The 18,496-nt window shown below is 52.4% G+C and overlaps 1 protein-coding gene across 3 annotated transcripts in view; it reads right to left on the minus strand.

Annotated features, from left to right (window-relative positions):
* Positions 1-18,496, minus strand: part of ank1a (ankyrin 1, erythrocytic a) — a 62,710-nt gene that overhangs the window by 2,408 nt on the left and 41,806 nt on the right. For 2 of the 3 annotated variants that reach the window (XM_066714325.1, XM_066714323.1), the window contains 15 exons: positions 18,000-18,224; positions 17,731-17,885; positions 17,304-17,515; positions 16,806-17,010; positions 15,962-16,287; positions 15,705-15,833; positions 15,053-15,172; positions 14,783-14,867; positions 14,495-14,569; positions 14,130-14,324; positions 13,853-13,999; positions 5,048-5,627; positions 4,359-4,671; positions 439-522; positions 105-257 (listed from right to left, as the gene is read on the minus strand). In XM_066714325.1, the coding sequence (XP_066570422.1) occupies positions 105-257; positions 439-522; positions 4,359-4,671; positions 5,048-5,627; positions 13,853-13,999; positions 14,130-14,324; positions 14,495-14,569; positions 14,783-14,867; positions 15,053-15,172; positions 15,705-15,833; positions 15,962-16,287; positions 16,806-17,010; positions 17,304-17,515; positions 17,731-17,885; positions 18,000-18,224 (3,004 nt within the window). The remainder of the gene's footprint in view (positions 1-104; positions 258-438; positions 523-4,358; positions 4,672-5,047; positions 5,628-13,852; positions 14,000-14,129; positions 14,325-14,494; positions 14,570-14,782; positions 14,868-15,052; positions 15,173-15,704; positions 15,834-15,961; positions 16,288-16,805; positions 17,011-17,303; positions 17,516-17,730; positions 17,886-17,999; positions 18,225-18,496) is intronic. The other variant, XM_066714324.1, reaches the window with a different exon arrangement.

Raw genomic sequence — 18,496 nt, forward strand, 5'->3', positions numbered from 1 at the left:
CTAAGAATGAAATAATATTAATAGTAATAGTAAAAATAATAATAATACTGGAGTTCAGGTCAGTCTGGTCCAGTGAACTCCAGTCCAGTCCAGTCCAGTCTTACCTTGTTACTGCTGTCCCGGCCCAGGATGGCGTAGTTCATGAACTGCTCAGCCTCGGCCTCCAGCTCCTCAGGCTCCTGCAGTGCCCCCTCCACGCTCACCTCCTGCTCACCCTCGCCCACCTCCCGCACCCGCCGCACCACCTTCCGCACGATCTGCATGTTACAGGGCATGTCAGCACCGTCACAGGACCAGTGTGTTGCTGGGCATGCCAGTGTGTGTCAGTATGTAATGGCTGTGTGTTAGTGTGTTACAGTTTGTTTTATGCTATGTGTCAGTGTGTTACAGTTTGTCACAGTGAGTTTCAGTGTGTAATTTCTGGGCAGTGCATCTCACCTTCTTGGTGACAATGTTGCCGTGCTCGTCTGTGAACTGCTCCTCGCTCACCTGCTCCCCTGGAATGTCCTCCACCTCATCACCCTGCAATACACGGACACCTTCACCACTGTGCACAAACACACACTTACTCACGCAAACACACACAAACACACACACTCCCACAAAACAGTAGCTGATCAATTGGTTGATTTCCACATGTGACCAGAGGGAGACTCCCCGAGCTCAATGCTTTGTCTTCACTGCTGGCCCGTTAAAGAAATATCGGAGCGTGTGTCTCAAGTCGCGTGGAGCTGCTAATATAGGCCCCTGTCCTGGCTGCGGTGTCCGTGGGGGCGCTGGGGGCTGTGCGTGTGTTTCAGATCTGCTGGGGATGTACAAACAGTTTTGCTGGGCCAGCCTGGATTAGCAGGGCTTCACTGGGAGATTAGGGCTCTAATGCGACACAACTGCCCCCCGTGCCAGCAGCACAGTATAAATAGGAACAACTGTCTTCTGTCTGTGTGTCCATTGGTATGTAATGCCACACCTGCCACAGAGCTCTTGCCCTCAGGAGCCCCAAACTGAGGGCAGACGCATCATGTGTTTATTTAGGGAAAATAATGTAATTGATGTTAAATAATGATGAATTAAATAAGCAGTCCTGTCCTCTTGTATACAGTCAGGCAGATACAGCAAGTGTAAAGAAACACACACAGACTGACTCTCTTCTCAGTTTTGCCAGTGATAATTTTACCCACCCACCTCCCATCTTTACCTCTCCGGGCAGCCTCTACACTGTCCTCAGACAGGCACATTTAACCTCCCATCGCACTGCACTCTGCTGGTCTCCAGCCCCCATTCCACCCCCCCCCAGAAAGACTCCAGCTCTCGGACACTTCTGTACTACAGAACAATACGCCACCGGACTCTGGGCTCCCAGAGGCCCCATTGCACCGTTTCATTGGCTTGGAGCCCAATGATGTTCGGGCAGACGAGCAGCAGGAACGACTTGGCCATCCTGCCCAGCCTCTGAGAGTCTGTCCCGTATCCTTCTCGCGGGATTCCCAGTGCAGAGACAAAGCTGCTCCTGAGCACAGGGGCCTGTCAGTCCCGGTCCTGACAGGGACAAAGAGAAGGATATGGGACAGACTCTCAGAGGCTGGGCAGGACGGTCTAGTCGTTCCTGCTGCTCGTCTGCCCGAACATCATTGGGCTCTGAGCCAACGAAACGGCCATACCTTCTCTATCAGCATTTTTTTAAAGGGGGTCTGTGTCTTTCAGAGAAGATCTGCTTATTGTTTTACCTGATCCTGACCCAATGTCACCTCCTCCCTGAAAGACCCTGAGTGACCAATAGTGGGTAGCTTCCCCCCTGCAGTTGAGTGTGCAGTCACAGACAGGCCCCTGGCTCGCCTAACCTGAGCCGCCCCATGCATGTCAACCTGACCCTGCCTGACCCCTGCTCTCCCTTCCCGCCCCACCCCCTACCTTGACGATGACCCTGCGGCGCACCACGCGGGTGGTGACGGACTCCTCGTCGTCCGGCGTGCCCAGGCCCTCGCCCAGCTCCTGGTCCAGCTGCTGGTGCACGTACTTGAGCACGGAGCGCAGCGAGCCCGACACGATATGCAGCACGTTCTGGCAGCTGATGACGAAGAAGGCCAGCAGCACCAGGCTGAACAGCAGCTCCGTCAGCAGCGCCCACATGCTCCCCGAGCGGCCGAGACCGAGCACAGGGACTGTCGCTCTACCTCTCTCCCTCTCTCTCGCTCCGGTTCTTTTCCTCTCTCTCCCTCTCTCAGTCTAACTGCCTCTCACCCACTCCCTGGCTCCGGCTCTCTCTCTCAGTGTCTCAGTCCTTCTCGCATGGACCCACCCTCTACCTCTCGCTCCCTCTCTTTCTCAGCTGTGCTGTAACACTAGCTGGCCCATGCCACCAAATCCACCTTCTGCAGACCCTGGGCTCAGTGCTGTGGAGGTATCATTCCTTTCCTCTCTCTCTCTCTCTCTCTCTCTCTCTCTCTCTGTCACTCTGCTTCCAAAAACAACTCGCCCACCCCTCCATGTGTGCATGTGACCCGTCAGCTTTAAATACATTTCTATCCACACCGAGGCCACAGCCGCTCCACACCTCCAACCTGCTGTCCAGCCCTGCCTGTCAGTGCAGATCCGGCTGCTGTTCAGTCACCATAATCAGAGCCTGCTTCACAACAGCCCTTCGCAGGAGTACGGCACGGTGCTGTACAAACTGCCACATTTAAAAGAGTGGTCACCTATTGCCAAGTGGGACAGCATCACTGACTGGGGCTCCAACCCGCAGCCCACTCCAGTGCCCGTGACCTTCGAGTCAAGGCTGTCCCAATATAACTCCTTCCTCATTCCCCATCACAGCGCCCCACAAGGTACTGATGTGACCCTGCCCACATGCATGGCTGCTCTGTGCTGCGTTGGCCAGGAACAGTAGGGCTCCAACTAGACAGAACAAGCCACCCTCCCGTCCCCATGCCAGTGGGCGACTGAGCCAGTTCACTTTGCCAGCCTGACCATCTGCAGCCTGCGTCTCTTGTCTGTCTCTGTGGTGACCCTGGGAAACCACATCGCTACAGCTACAAAGCAGAAATACAACAGTACAATACATGTTCAGAAACACATATCTATTAAGGCACATGGGTTTATTGTTGTACCTCGGTTTGCTGTGTGTGTCTATGTCTATGTATGTATGTTTGTATTGTTATTCCTCTTGCTGCTTCATGGACTCATTTATCTCTGTTTATCACTTGCTCTCTCCTCCCCTCTTTCCCATCTTTCTCCCTCTCCCCCTCTCTTTCGCTCTCTCTCCCATTCATGTGAGAGGCTACAGAGGTGGGGAAATCCTGCAGGATGTCATTGAAAAACCGGAGAGTGAGAGTGTGTCTCATACTGAATGAGGGGCGGCCCACGCAGCTGCTGCTCAGCCGCACACAGAGCGGGGCGGGATGACGGGGACAGGGGCTATATCTGGGAAGACTGTCTGTGGCCCTGCCCTTCTTAGGTCATGGGTGTGTGTGAAAGAGAGAGCGAGTGTGTCTGTGTGTGTACGCATTTAACACTGCCTCTTGCCATTCTGGACACAGCCCATGTGAGGCAGGGAGGCGTGCCAGGGATTCCAGCCGCAGTAAGAGGAGATCTCTATGTTGTCTCTGCCAGCCCTGCAGCTGACCTACATAACTTCTGTTCTTTGTTTCAACATCCTGATTCAGATCAGCAGCTCAGCGCGGTTATCTCTCACCCCGGAGAGACAGCGAGGGCCGCAGCTGGGGTCTCTCAGCCCTGTGTCCTCTGAGGAACGCTCTGTTGGGCCCATGGTTATGTGGCTCCCTGCACATAACCTCACTGGGAGCTGCCCCGGTACATATCTCTGCTTCACGCCCCAAGCTGCCCGTCACTCAGCTGGGTGACCGTGCCTCTCTTGTCAGCTGGGCCGTGTCTGAGCTGCATTGGACCAGCACTGTACTTTCCCTGGACACATCCCAGTCCCCGTTCTACTCTCAACCACACTTCCACTCTCAACTCCAGTCCCAATCCCCGTTCCACCTGATCCTCAGCAGATCAACATTGTCCTACTGGAGCAGCTCAGGAATACTACTGACTGGAGTGGGATGCCATGGAAATCATGCAAAATCAGAAATGCCATGAGGAAGACCAGAGTAGGAAGTCTGTCTGTCAGTAGATCTTACTCTCTCATCCGCTACAAAAACCACAGCGACAAAAAGTGGAAAGCAGTATCCAGCAAGGAAATCAACAGTGTGATCATTCCACACACCCAACACACTCACTCACCTTCTCTCTCTCAGACTCTCTCTCTTGCTCTTTCGCTCAGACTCTCTCTGTCACTCAGCCCCAAACCCCCTCATTGCAACGCCGCCCCCCACCCACACACTCGATCCCCTGGTGCTGACCTGGCCGGTGCCTCGCATCCTGCCCTCGGCCCAGGCGTGCAGGTCCTGGCTCTTCTGCTGGAAGCCCAGGCCCCTCTCGAACGGCTGGGTGCCCAGGAAGTGCCCACGCAGGATCTCAGAGTGGCCCGTGTCACGCACCGGCTGCAGCAGGGACTCCTGGGAGACGCGCGACTGGCTGGGGTCTGCCCCCCGTGCCGTGGACATCACCGGCGACCTCTGCTGTGTGACCCAGCTTGACGCCGCCTCTGGGGCAGCCTGCCAGGTAGGTAGGGGCTGCTCCTGCAGGTAGGACAGGAAGGAGCCGCCGCCCGACCTGCACACGATGACGCAGGAGGTGGGAGTGGAGGGGGGTAGAATGAGTTGAGACAAGAGAAGAATCCACGAGGGAGGAAGAGGAAGGGGGAGAGAGGGAGTGATAGACAAAGAGAGGAGACGCAGAGCGAGAAAGTGATAGGGCAGAGGGAAGCCGATGCAGATAGTGAGAAGACAGGAAGAAGGAAAGGATATGTGGAGAAAAATTTGAATTCCTTGCTGTCCCAGTGTGATTGTGTGCGTCCACAATGGTCCAATGGAAAGAGCCAAATCGCGCCGTTAAGCAAACAGGCGGGACTCTGACCTGTCTCAGGACAGTGCACTGTGGGCACAGACAGCCGCTGGACCGCAGCAGCACCAGGCCCCCTCCGACTCACCTGTCCCCATTCCTCTCCGCGACACGGCTCAATCCTGGCGAGTCGCTGAGCCGGGCGTACACCCGCTGCTGTCCTGAAACGAGAGAAAGCCCTTCCTCTGAGCTGAGCCCTCCTCCTTCTCCTCCTCCCGCGACTCCGTACTCCGTGCTGCCCAGTGCCTCTGCCCTCATGACCTCTGACCCCTGACCTCGGTCCAGCCCGTTGATGTTGACGCTGACACTGACACTGGCACTGCCGGCCGCATCCGAATCCCCCGCCTCGTCCTCCACCAGGTCCATGGAGCCACTCAGCCCGCCCCGACTGTCACACAGGCCCCCCCGCCCCTCGAATGCCGCGTCTGAGTCGTCGGCGTTACTGCACTCCAGGGAGGAATCCTCCACCGGCACCAGGGAGGGGCTGGCCCCAGAAGGCCACACCTGGACCTCGGACATCTCCATCAGCGTGTCCTCCTCCGTGGTGGCGATGGGTGCGCACTCCAAACTGGACACCTCCTGCCAGTAGGGCTCAGCGCCCAGCGGGGATGGCAGGATGTATTGCATGGAGGCGGGAGAGAGCAGCTCGTCCTGCACCAGGGAGTAACCTAGAGCGAGAGAGAGAGAGGCACACTGACACGGGCCCCTCTCTGCCCCGGCTCGCAGCGCCAACACCCGGGGAGCGCTGCCCAGGGGGAGGGGGGTGGCGGTGGCGGCAGGGTAGGGGAAAGGGGAGGCGGGGGGTTTGCAGTAGAGCACAAGCAAAAGCAGCCAGCCACACAGCAACACGCTGCAAAGGAAACAGACAAGGTAAACTCTGCAGGAGATTGGTCTCCTCCGGCCATGGCCACCTGCACAGAGAGAGGGACAGGTGTTACTGGAGGCCAGCAGGCAGCTACAGCGGCCGTTCTGCTGTCAGTGTGCAGGCACACACGCACACACGCTCACGCACACGCTCACGCACACAAACATGCACCCACGCACACACACACACACGCAGGCATGCAGACAGGCAAGCGCGGGTGCACACACGCTGCTCCCGGGACCCCGCTGAGGAGAAAGCCCTGAGGTTGCCATTCCTTTCCTTTCTTAAATAATAACCACAAGGAATATGTCACCCTGTGCTTCCAAAAGCTGTTATTTTGGCCCATCTTTCATTTTATTACGTCCCTCAAACTTCTGATTGTCTCGCTTCTCTTCTCTCGCTGTTGTGTTTTGTTTTGCTCTACGGGAACTATGACCAAACAACCAAGGAGTAAATTCTAACTAAAAAAAGACAGAAAATAAGAGTGAGGAGGGAGACACAATCCAAATGAACATTTGAAAGCCTGTGAAAGCTGCACACACCTCCCTATGATTCTGGGAAATACGCTGTGAAATAGCAGCTTGTGTACAGTGACACGCTTTGCTTTTTCAGTGACTGGGAACAAAACAAAACAAAACAAAAGAAAAATAAAGCTACAGACAACAGCCAGATCTCAGACTGGGCTGTGAAGAGAGTGTTAAATGCCAGTATTAAGCAGGCAAACAGACAGACAGACAGACGGGAGAGATTCTGTGTGCTCTTATCTCTCAGGGATATCTGCAAATCTGGCCAGAGAACATAAATTCATAACTCACAACTCATTCCTTTTTAGCAGGTGACAAGATTTTGCCAACATTACCCAGAAGTACAGTGGAGGGATGTTGCTGTGGAGTGAGGCGTCCCAAAGGAGAGAGTGCAAGTGTCTGTGAGTGTGTGGTTTTGTGTTTTGTGTTAGTCATGTGAGAGGAGTTACATAGGAGGCTGGTGTTGAGATACAAGCATGGCGTGATGCATGTAGTGAACTATCCATACTGGGGTCCTGTGCCTTGTGTCTCACTCACTTTGCCACATGTCACTTTTGTACTCCATCTTCTAACACAAGTGCTTATTGAATGAGAATCCACTTGAATCCCCTCCAAACAACTACTACTGCTACAGCAATATCAGTTACATGGCCCAGGCTGATGGGGGGGGGCAGAGACCAGGAGACAGGATGGAGGGGCAGTTACAGCAGACCAGGCCTCCTCTCCCCACTGAGCATCAAAACACGTAGCCAGACCTGTCAGCGCCAGACTACCACACCTTAGCACAGAGACCCACTCTACACTGGCAGAGTGCTGCCCTTACTTCACTGTATTCTGCCCTGCCTCAGCAGCGTGGCACGGTCACAGACCAGGGGGCAGGCATTTGCCCATACCTGGTGCAGAGATGCAGTTGCTCACAGTAGGGAAAGAGAAACAAGTAGAGGGGGGGCAGCCAGGGGTTAAATTGGGATTTGTTATGTGGCGGTACTCTGTGGTTTCAGGCTTTCGAGGGGTGCACGTGTATGCAAAGCATACAAAATCTTATCAATTGACAAACTGTAAAATATAACAAGTTGAGAGAGCCCTCTGCTATGAACACTAAAATGCTGATCAAAATCATTCTAGATGCTGGCAGTGTGCAAAGCTGATGACAATAAAAATCTTTCTGTAGGCCTGTGCCCTCTCCTTTGTGTCAGTATCAAATATAGGAATGATGTAACCATTAAAGGAGAGAATATAAATACAAAATATTAAGAGTAAAACAGTCTTTTTATTAGGAAAATTTAACTGGAATTGATTAAATCGTTTGTTGGTCCGCAACACAACAGTCTGCCCCTACACCATATGATATGAAACGGACTCAAGAACAGCAAGCATGCATATATATCTATATATCTATATCTATATCTACATCTACATCTATATCTATATCTATATCTAAAGGAAGGATTATTAGGAACACCATACTAATACTGTGTTTGACCCCCTTTCGCCTTAATTCTACGTGGCATTGATTCAACAAGGTGCTGAAAGCATTCTTTAGAAATGTTGGCCCATATTGATAGGATAGCATCTGGCAGTTGATGGAGATTTGTGGGATGCACATCCAGGGCACGAAGCTCCCGTTCCACCACATCCCAAAGATGCTCTATTGGGTTGAGATCTGGTGACTGTGGGGGCCAGTTTAGTACAGTGAACTCATTGTCATGTTCAAGAAACCAATTTGAAATGATTCGACCTTTGTGACATGGTGCATTATCCTGCTGGAAGTAGCCATCAGAGGATGGGTACATGGTGGTCATAAAGGGATGGACATGGTCAGAAACAATGCTCAGGTAGGCCGTGGCATTTAAACGATGCCCAATTGGCACTAAGGGGCCTAAAGTGTGCCAAGAAAACATCCCCCACACCATTACACCACCACCACCAGCCTGCACAGTGGTAACAAGGCATGATGGATCCATGTTCTCATTCTGTTTACGCCAAATTCTGACTCTACCATCTGAATGTCTCAACAGAAATCGAGACTCATCAGACCGGGCAACATTTTTCCAGTCTTCAACTGTCCAATTTTGGTGAGCTTGTGCAAATTGTAGCCTCTTTTTCCTATTTGTAGTGGAGATGAGTGGTACCCGGTGGGGTCTTCTGCTGTTGTAGCCCATCCGCCTCAAGGTTGTACGTGTTGTGGCTTCACAAATGCTTTGCTGCATACCTCGGTTGTAACGAGTGGTTATTTCAGTCAAAGTTGCTCTTCTATCAGCTTGAATCAGTCGGCCCATTCTCCTCTGACCTCTAGCATCAACAAGGCATTTTCGCCCACAGGACTGCCGCATACTGGATGTTTTTCCCTTTTCACACCATTCTTTGTAAACCCTAGAAATGGTTGTGCGTGAAAATCCCAGTAACTGAGCAGATTGTGAAATACACAGACCGGCCCGTCTGGCACCAACAACCATGCCACGCTCAAAATTGCTTAAATCACCTTTCTTTCCCATTCAGACATTCAGTTTGGAGTTCAGGAGATTGTCTTGACCAGGACCACACCCCTAAATGCATTGAAGCAACTGCCATGTGAGTGGTTGGTTAGATAATTGCATTAATGAGAAATTGAACAGGTGTTCCTAATAATCCTTTAGGTGAGTGTATATATCTACAGTGTGTAAAAAGGAGAGAAAAGAGGAAAAGGATAAACAAACACGCGGACAGACAGAGAGACAGGCCGATGGCGTTCTTCAAAGGCTGGAGCTCAGTCAGTGTGTGGGGCTGTGCTGAGGGGCAGTCCAGGTGGTAACTCGACCCACTGCTGGTCTGTAGGAGTGCTGAGTGTGCAGGGGCTATTACTGACACCTAATCAGCTGGGCTGTAGACTTCATCCCCCGACCCACTCCCTCTTCCTGAGGTGACAAGTTGTCTAAAAGCGTCCCAGGAGAAGGGCAAAAGACCCAGGGCGGTGGCGGGAGTTGAGGGGTTGGGGGTTGGGGAACACCCTGGCATTCCTTTTGTACTCAGGGGCCAGCAACGGGCTGAAGTCTCCCAGTGTGCACTGCAACGTCATAGTGGTTTGCTCCCCACCAAACACACACATTTACCTGCACGGTGACAGAGGCATGCGCACAGGAGCCGTGTTTCTAATCATACCCCCCCTCTAGACTTCTCCAGCATCAAAGAGGTTTGTGTTGTGTCGAGTCAGCTGTGAGTTTCGCATGTCTTTTTTTATCCTGCTGAATGGCTCCTGCAGGTTTCCCCCTCGCTCTGCTGCCCGGTGGTCTGCAACAACTTTCTTCTGAGGCCAGGGTTGGCCACATCAGCACATGGTGACCATTGGCACACATGATCTTTAACCTGTAACTTTGCATTAAGATACTATATTTTAATGTAATTATATTATCAATCTTGCTGGAGGGTGCTCTGTATGAAAAAGGCACTACAGAAACTCAGAGCGGACTGACTGACTGTTTGACACACTGCCGATGGGTTGACAGAGACTTGGACTGTGGTGGGTGAGTGTTCACTGACCCTGGGAAAAATTCCTGATGCTTTGAGTGACTGAGCGACCCCTGGAGGTCAGGGGTGCAACTATAGCGGTACGGAAGTATGCACCTGTGATGAAAACTCACTATCGGGAATGGGAAAACAGAACGAAGGAATGGAAGACAAGAAAGATGAGCTCTCCTTCAGCCCCCTGCCTGGCACACTGACACTGACACAATGGAAACGGTGCTGTGATGGTACACTCAGAAGGGAGATTGAGTGAGTGTGACTGTCATCTCCCACAGTTAAACACAGTCACGACACTCACTAACACCAGAGAGAGAGGAGAAAGAGAAAGAGAGAAATAGAAAGAGGGAGAGAGGAGAACAGCACAACAACACAAGACTGAGATATCAGGCCTCAGCTACCACTGGCAACACCACTGCAGAAGAGAAATCATAAGAGAAAAACTAAACGAAAACTAATAATAATAAACATCAAATAAAAACCACAACAAAACAGAGTTGGTAAATTCAAGATAGACCTCCATAGCACACCACATAATATGCCCAGAGAGAGAGCGAGCGAGAGGTCAGAGGTCAGAGAAAGAAGATGAAACAGCAAGACACAGGTATAGAGGCATGCCATGCACAGACACATTGTTAGTTCAGCACACCCGTCTGCCAAGGGCGATTCCCTGCCCCTTGTCTGACACAAAGCCAAGGAGGGGATCGGTGGGATCGGCACAGGCACATGCACATGCACGGGGACGCCTTCGACCACCGCCTGGGCAGCTCAGGACCCACCCCAGAGGGAGGGGCTTTGTCGAGGTGGAGACAGTGGATTATGCACGACCAGAAAAAAGGATGACAGGGCCAGAGGTCAACATGAGGTCAACATGAGGTCAGAGGTCAGAGGAGAGAGGTGAGAGGAGGAGAGGGCAGCCGGGCAGTCTCCAGGAGATGACATGTTCAGAAAAACACAAAGAGGGGACAGAATCAGAGGAACAGAGGTACAGAGGCCCCACCGGGAGGGAGGTGGGGGGCGGGGGCAGTGCGCACACATGACTTGTTAATAAACTAAAGCCATCGATACGTGTTGGTGTGTGACAGATAACAAATCCTTTGGTAAGAAAAGATAGTGTGTTTTTTTTCCCCCACAGACAATTCAGATTAAATCCCCCCAGCAATATTTAAGATGAAATAGTAATTTCTACCAATAAACACCTTTGAATAACTGACTGTTTAATTGCAGTGGTTGGGGAGTCCTGTTGACTCCCAGACAGGCGTGGGAAAACCTCCCTGTGTCCCTCAGCCTGTTTGATCACACACTGTGTCCTCCAGGCTGTCCCTCACCCAAGTGTCTCTGTTATAACTGAGAGGTGGCAGTGTGTCGCAGTGCTTTAACAGCCTGTGAAAACCATTCTCTCACGATTATACAGATTCCTTTATTAAGCTCTGTATTCAAAACTGTGATTTTATTTCTTAATTTTACACAGGGGAGCTTCTCACCAGAAACCCCACTGCCTGTGTGTGGATGCCTTCCCTGAATGCCCAGCCTGCTAGTCATATGAACGCACTGGCATGCCCCGTGCCCCCCCTGCCCCCAACACCAGAGAGGTGAGAACTGAAGAACTTGGACACAGAAGAGTCTTGTGGTCCGATACATCTCGACTTCTAATGCCGAGCTGGGTGTCTTCACTGGCACAGACCCGGCCAGTGTATTGACTGTATGTCCTCCCAGAGAGAAGTGCTACAATCTGCCCCCATCCTGCCACAGGACACGCCACATGAGCCATCGTGGGACAGTCATCGGCATCAGGGCTGGATTTCAGAAACTTAGCGCGGCATGTTAATCTTTTCCACACTTTTTTCACAATTCAACCTGCTGCTCCCTTAACACTCACCGACACTGTTCTGTAATAAGCTGCAGATTTCCAGAAGGAGTCCTATAAACCGGCTGATGTACCTCTGCTTACTCGCCTGGCTTCCCACACCATTTATTGTGACTCCATCGCCTGCCAAATACGTGCCTCATGAAGGGCCATTTTCATTGGTCTCTGAATGCAAACCTGCGCTATCATCTCAGACTCACTCACTCGCTGCTCCTGAAGGTAGTACAAGTGTCGCAGGAAGTGACCTTGTGATCCCTGGGGCCAACACAACAAGAGATGAGATTGGAATATCTTTGTTCAAATTTACTTCAGCTTCAATAATAATCATCATCATCATAATTATAAGAAGAGGGAGGGGAGGAGGAAGAAGAAAAATGCCCATAATAGAGATTATACATTTTTCTAAATTGCTATAGAACTACAATGGTTTGTGTCTTAGTTAGAGGTCACAAGCTCACTTCCTGTGACACTTTCTGTCCCTCAGGCAGTATCAGGTTTGTTCTCACTGACCCACAGAGATGATCGTTTTGGTCCCACAGATGGTGACGTAAGAGCAATCACATCTGTACTTGGAGAAGAGGGAAACGAAAACTGAAATCTTGAAGACATGACATGCCGGTTGCAACCTGAGGAATACTTTAGTGCCATCTACAGCACCGGAGGTGTATCTGCTGCAGGATGGATACGTGTTTTTCCTAGGAGGGACATTTGTCTTTCTTAAGATGACAGTAGGGGACATTGGCAATTGCAATACAAAAATAAAAACCCTTCCTGTATCCTAAGATCACAATGAAGAACTTTATTGGCACCTACATTTCCTGTCTGGATTCCTTGTACCACTTTCAGACAGCCAGTCCAACTTAAGCATTGACATAATTATCTACACCATTAAAATCTAATTAAATTAAATTAAATAAAAAGGCTGGGCATCTGTTCTTGCCAGTGGACAGCAATTGCGCACTGTCTCAGTATGACGTGTTCGTGGGTAGTGGTACTCAGGACAGACTGCTGCTGGGTCACATTTCAAACGTTACACTTCATGAATGAGTCAAGATTCCCCACTGGCTGAGTTTAACACCGGTCCCACTAATGAAAGCCCCTATTTGATGGAGTATCTTAATTGAATCCCCTCCAATGCAAACAGAACTGACCTTTGGCAGGGACATGCCTTATGGCTACCACTAACTTTAGGATGCCAGGAGTCCGCCCCCTAGACTACAGTTCTGCTACTCTTCTCTGTCTTTTCAGCTCTCAGTAATGCTTACTCTCCTGTCTGAGTCCCTGCAGATTTCAGGGTCAATTCCATGGCTTTGATAGTTCAAAGGGGGTGTGGGGGGTGGGGGGCTCCATTCTAATGTTAGAGGACTAAGCGCCTGGAAGGGGGGTGGGGGCATGAGTATACTGAAGCTGTGTGGCTGAAATCTTGCCTAATAACTAAACAACCCCCCCCCCCCATTCCCTCCAGGGCTCTCCCAATACCAGGGGTCCCTCTCTCCCCCCTCAGGGCAGGCCAGTGAGGCAACAGCGTGTCAGCAAAGCAGGGGTCCTGCAGGGTGAGGCAAGGGTGCCCGCCATCCCTCCCGCTCCCAGGAGCACATCAACACAGCACTGTCTTTCTCCATCCCCCGTCCCACCCACACAGAAAGGGAAGGAGAGAGAGGTGGGGAAGATGCTCAAACTCAAAGCAAAGGGTTGGATTCGGATTAATTATTATTATTATTGCGATTGGCACACAGCCATCTCCACAGTCTAGTTAATCTCTTGGCCAGTTTGATCTCAGTGGAGCTTCTCCTCCCACCGCCACACAGGCCGAGTTCAGCCCGGGAGTCACTCTTGACCATTTCTGCATTGGATTACATGGCCGAAGCAAAGAAAAGACTGTAGGCCCTCCTGCTCCCTTTGCTACAACGAAACCATAAAGAGAGGACGCACACTGTGAGAAGGCTGAGCAGGGGACAGTCACGGCCCAGACACAGCCCTCTGACAGTCACTGGAATGTCTGGATGGCCTTGTGGGAAGGGAGGTTGGTGGGGGGGCAGAGTGTAAAAGCCCCTCATCAAGCTCAGGGCAGCTGCTGTGCTCAGAGAAGGGGCAGCTAGGGTTGAGAAGTCAGGGGTTCAGGGATCAGGGCCTCCTTACCATTGGTCATGCTGGGTGAGAGCAGGTGGTCTCTGTCGCCGTATCTCCGGCTATCCTTGCCGGGCCTGGGCTGCGGACCCGAGCCCTCCAGCATGTTGACGATGTCGGCCCGGTCGATGCTCTTCAGGGCGGCATACAGGCTCTCCACTGCAACCAGAGCACAGGCAGGCGGTGAGCGCCGGACCGAGGGACACACCCACACTCATTACATGCATATCACATGCAACCAACAAACACACACAAAGAAAAAAGACACAAAGTATTGCTCATCCATTACTCAAATGAAGAGCAGGCAGAGGGGGAGGAGAGCGAGCAGGGAGAGGAGAGGCCGGGGGCTCACTCTTGGCTCTCTTGCCCTCACGTGTGGCCCACAGGTTCAGCAGGGCAGAGCTCTGCTCCAGCAGGGAGTTGGGGTTCTCCACTCGGATCTTGTTGATGTCGTCCACGCTGAACTGCAACTCCCGAGCCAGCTCTGGACAGAGAGAGAGCGAGAGAGAGAAGAGAGGCGGTAAAGTAGGGCAGTAAAACCACTGACACACAGCAGGACCAAAGTAATGGCTTCACTAAGTATGTGATCCTGGGCCCAGCTGTGCCTCCTGTATCCACTCCCACTTCAGCTCCTGTTCACACTTCCACTCCTACCTGCCCAGCTCAGGCCCAGTTGCTCCGAGATTAAGGCCATCTTTAACTCTGTCCTCTCCATGGCGCTCATCGAGGCTGCAACACACAGAAGGCAGGGCTACATCTCCGTCTCCTCCACCCTCTTCTCTCTTCCCTCAAAATTAGGGTGATTTTTGTTTATTTTGTTTATTTATTTTATGGTGTTATTGCAAATATAAAATAAAGTGTAGTTCAGTTACAATGTTTTAAAATGCTTTCAACTCGATGTTTACGACGGACACTATGCGAATGTGCACAGAGTGGGCTTACCCAGGGCCGGCTCGTTCAGGGCGCTGTACCTCTCCCTCAGGGCCAGAGGAGTCAGTGTCCGTCTCCGGTCCTCACTGCCCACCACCTGGACACACACACACACACACACACACACACACACACAGACAAAATGCAACACAGAAACACAGAGAGAGAAAGAGAGACTAGGTTACATGAGAGAATGCCACAGGAGCTGCCTGCAGTATGTGTGCGTGTATGTGTGTGTGTGTTAGGAGAGTTGGCACAGCGTTGGGGCGGCAGGGGCTGTACCTTGATGCAGGGCGGCATGGTGATATTGAGGTTACAGAGCACGTGCTGGGTGTCCTCGTACTTGGTGGACTTGCGGAGGAAGGACAGGAAGCCCGAGTGGTCCTTACTGCTGTCCCGCACCTGTCAGGGGCCGGGGGTGAGGGGAGACAGCATCATCATCATGATGGTGACTGACAGTGACGCCCCACTGCCTCACTTCCCAGACAGGCGGAGAAACATAAGGGAGGGATGGGATCGGGATCTTGCAGCACTGTTTATCACCAGACTTCAGTTATGACTCATCATACAGAAATAAATAAAGCATTCTGGTGAATTGTGGCTATATTGTTGGGTGAGGGAGTCTGCAAACAAATTCAACATAAACATAACAGAGAGAGATGACAGGAAGACAGGGCAGAGGACAGAGAGCAAGAGACGGAGACGGTGAGAGTCAGAGAGTGTGAGAAGACAGGAGGATGGGGAGACAGACATAGGGAGACACAGACACTGTAATCTCTTAAATTCTTTCTGAAATGTATAATTACTGTATGTATTGTTCCCCATTACCCTGTGGCCCCCTTCGCACTGCACCTGTGTGTCAACACTGATATAAAGATGCCAATAAAGATGTTTTGAATTGAACTGAAACACAGACACAGGCAGGGGAGCTGACCTTGACAGACACGGGCAGCCGGTTGTCCCTGAAGGCCTGGAAGCTGAAGCTGCGCGGCTGATGGGTGGCCTTCCTGACCGGGACCAGGTTCCCCGAGCACTCCAGGTGCAGCGGCATCCCCTCCAGCACCTGCAGGGGGCAGCACACAGTCACAGATTGTACTCACATGCACACACACACACACACACACACACACAGATACATGCTTAAACACACACACACACACAGGCCGTACACACACACACACTCAGCCTGACCTCGATGTCGCGGCTGCGGGCAACCTCGGTGAAGTTCTCGTGCTGCTCCAGGGTCTTGTCCATCTTGTCGTCGGTCATGCAGTAGCAGCGCAGCCGCCCCTCGCGCGCCTCGTTCATCTTGGCGAACACCACGAACTTGGCCATGTAGGGAACGGCCGATAGCTCCTTGTACAGCAGGTTGGCGAAGCTCACTGCCTCGGCTGTGCGCGGGCAGTCGGCCAGCCAGAAGCGGGCCGACACGTTGGTGGTGAAGCTGGCACAGTCGTTGGCGTACATGAGCTTGGTGGTGCCCGTGATGTCCTCCCACTGTGCTGGGGCAGTCCCGCCTACATCACACGCACGCACACACACGACACAGAGAGAGGGAGAGGAGAGGGAGACAGTCAGTTAAAACACAGGACCTGAACTTATAAACACCCAACACACACACACACACACACACACACAACAAGGCAGCATCATAATGGGGGACCTTAATTAGTTGACCTTTTAAGCAACTCCTGTCTCTGAGATTTTTACAGGACATGCAATATTTAATATTTGCACACACATATACTGTTTTATTGTATATAGTATTTTACATTTACATATAAAAACAATTCAATTTTTTAATACTTATGATTAAAATCTTTAAGAATCAATTCTTAAAATCACTTAAAAAAATTTAAAATCTTTGTGATTTTAACGAAAAACAAAATAATTCACTTCAAATAAACATGTGCACAAAACAAACAAAACAAACGTGATTAAAGCAAAACTGCTCACCAACATAAAAGTCAAATACATTGAAAATAACTGACACACATATAACCACAACACACACCCCCCCATGTGGCCCCCGTACCGATGACGCTGCACAGGAGCCGGAGGCTGGTGGTGTCGCCCTCCCCGGAGTCTCGGGGGTTCTCTTTCCACGAGGGCGGCAGCGGGATGCGCAGGCCGATGGGCCGGTGGAACTTCCTGCGGCGCGGCTCCACGGTGACCACCGGGCTGAAGGTGGCCTGGTTACCCAGCAGCTTCGTCACCAGCTCGTCTGGCACCGGCTGGGCCTGCGGTGGGAGGGCGTGTGGGAGAGGGGTGGTGGAAGGCAGAGGGAGAGAGTGTGAAAACCCCCCGACTGGCAGGACGATGTTCGAAGAGTGTGTGAAGATGTGTGAGAAGTGTGTGAAGATGTTCTCCTTGAATGTGTCCCCCTGCTATTTCTTTTTGAACTGTATTGAAAGAAACATGTATTGTATCTGCAGAGCACTTTAATTTTCTCACACTGACTTCAAACACAGGCCAGGCGCTGTCACATGGGCCCATATTGGGCTGAGACCATCCTCTGGCGCCGCCCCCTCACCTGCAGGCCCAGCCGCACTCTCTTGGTGACTGCCGTCTCAGGGAAGGTGGCCTGGACCAATGGCACGAGCTTGCTTGTGAGCAGCCCACCCTCCGGGCCAATCAGGTCGCTCTCCTGCTGCACCCGAGACACCACGGCGAAGTAGAGTGGGAAATCGGTAGAGATGATCCGGCGGATGCGTTTCTTGCCCAGCTCCTCCTGGCTCTCCAGGTCTGGGGAAACGAGAACAGCTTGAGCACCAGGTGGGGTCGGGGGGGTACTAGGGGTACCCCACCTGTCTCCATCTCTCTCACACCTGCCTTATGTTCCAGGTGTCTTCCCGGTGGTACATTCACCAGGAGAAACGTGCCGGAGCGGCTTTTTTTAGGCATGGTCAGCGTGTGCAGGTGTGGGTGTGGCAGTGGGGGGTCTGGGTGTGGGTGCGTACCCTCGTCCATGCCATTGAGGATGGTCTCCAGCAGGTCGTCTCCGTAACGATTGCGGTGCTCCTTCCACACGGAGCCGTTCTCGCTGCGCAGCACCACCAGCTCGCGATCGCCGCGGCCCATCGAGGCGAAGTGAGGGATTTCCACGATCACCGGCCTGTAGGGAGAGGAAGACACACACTGAGCACAGAGACACATTGACACACTGCACCGATACACAGTGACACACCTCAGGCACACTCCCACAGTGTTGCCCGGGGACAGAGCTCACCCCAGGAACTGTGCTCCGGCGGGGCCCAGGGAGATGATGCGGCTGGCCAGGCCCTCGCCCTCCACCAGCGGGGGCGGGGTGGACAGCTTCTGTGGCTTGATGAGGCGGCAGGTGATGCGAGTGGGTGCGGCGCAGGTGCGGGGGGGGATGATGACCCGCAGGCCGTTGTGCCGGCTGCCACGCATCGACCCCCCTCGGGCGTCCACCATGAAGCTCACCAGGAACCTGCGGGCACAGCACACGAGCGGTCAGCACTGCAGCACCAGCCACTATTCCTCCTACCTGTTCCCCTCCGCGGCCTGCCCTGCCCCAGTCCTGCCCCCATTCTCACCCCCTGCACTGCGGAGGGAGACTATACTATCCTGGGGTGTCAGGCTGGAGGAGGCTGGAGGGGCATGGAGGGCCGTAGTGTTTGCTGGTTCTCGTCTAATTTTTTAACTTGTCTCATTAAATGTGGAGGACTAGGCCAGAAGAATATGGAGGCCCTCGATCTGGGC

This window comes from Amia ocellicauda, chromosome 9 (assembly GCF_036373705.1).
Source record: "Amia ocellicauda isolate fAmiCal2 chromosome 9, fAmiCal2.hap1, whole genome shotgun sequence".
In the NCBI taxonomy this organism is placed as follows: Eukaryota; Metazoa; Chordata; class Actinopteri; order Amiiformes; family Amiidae; genus Amia; species Amia ocellicauda.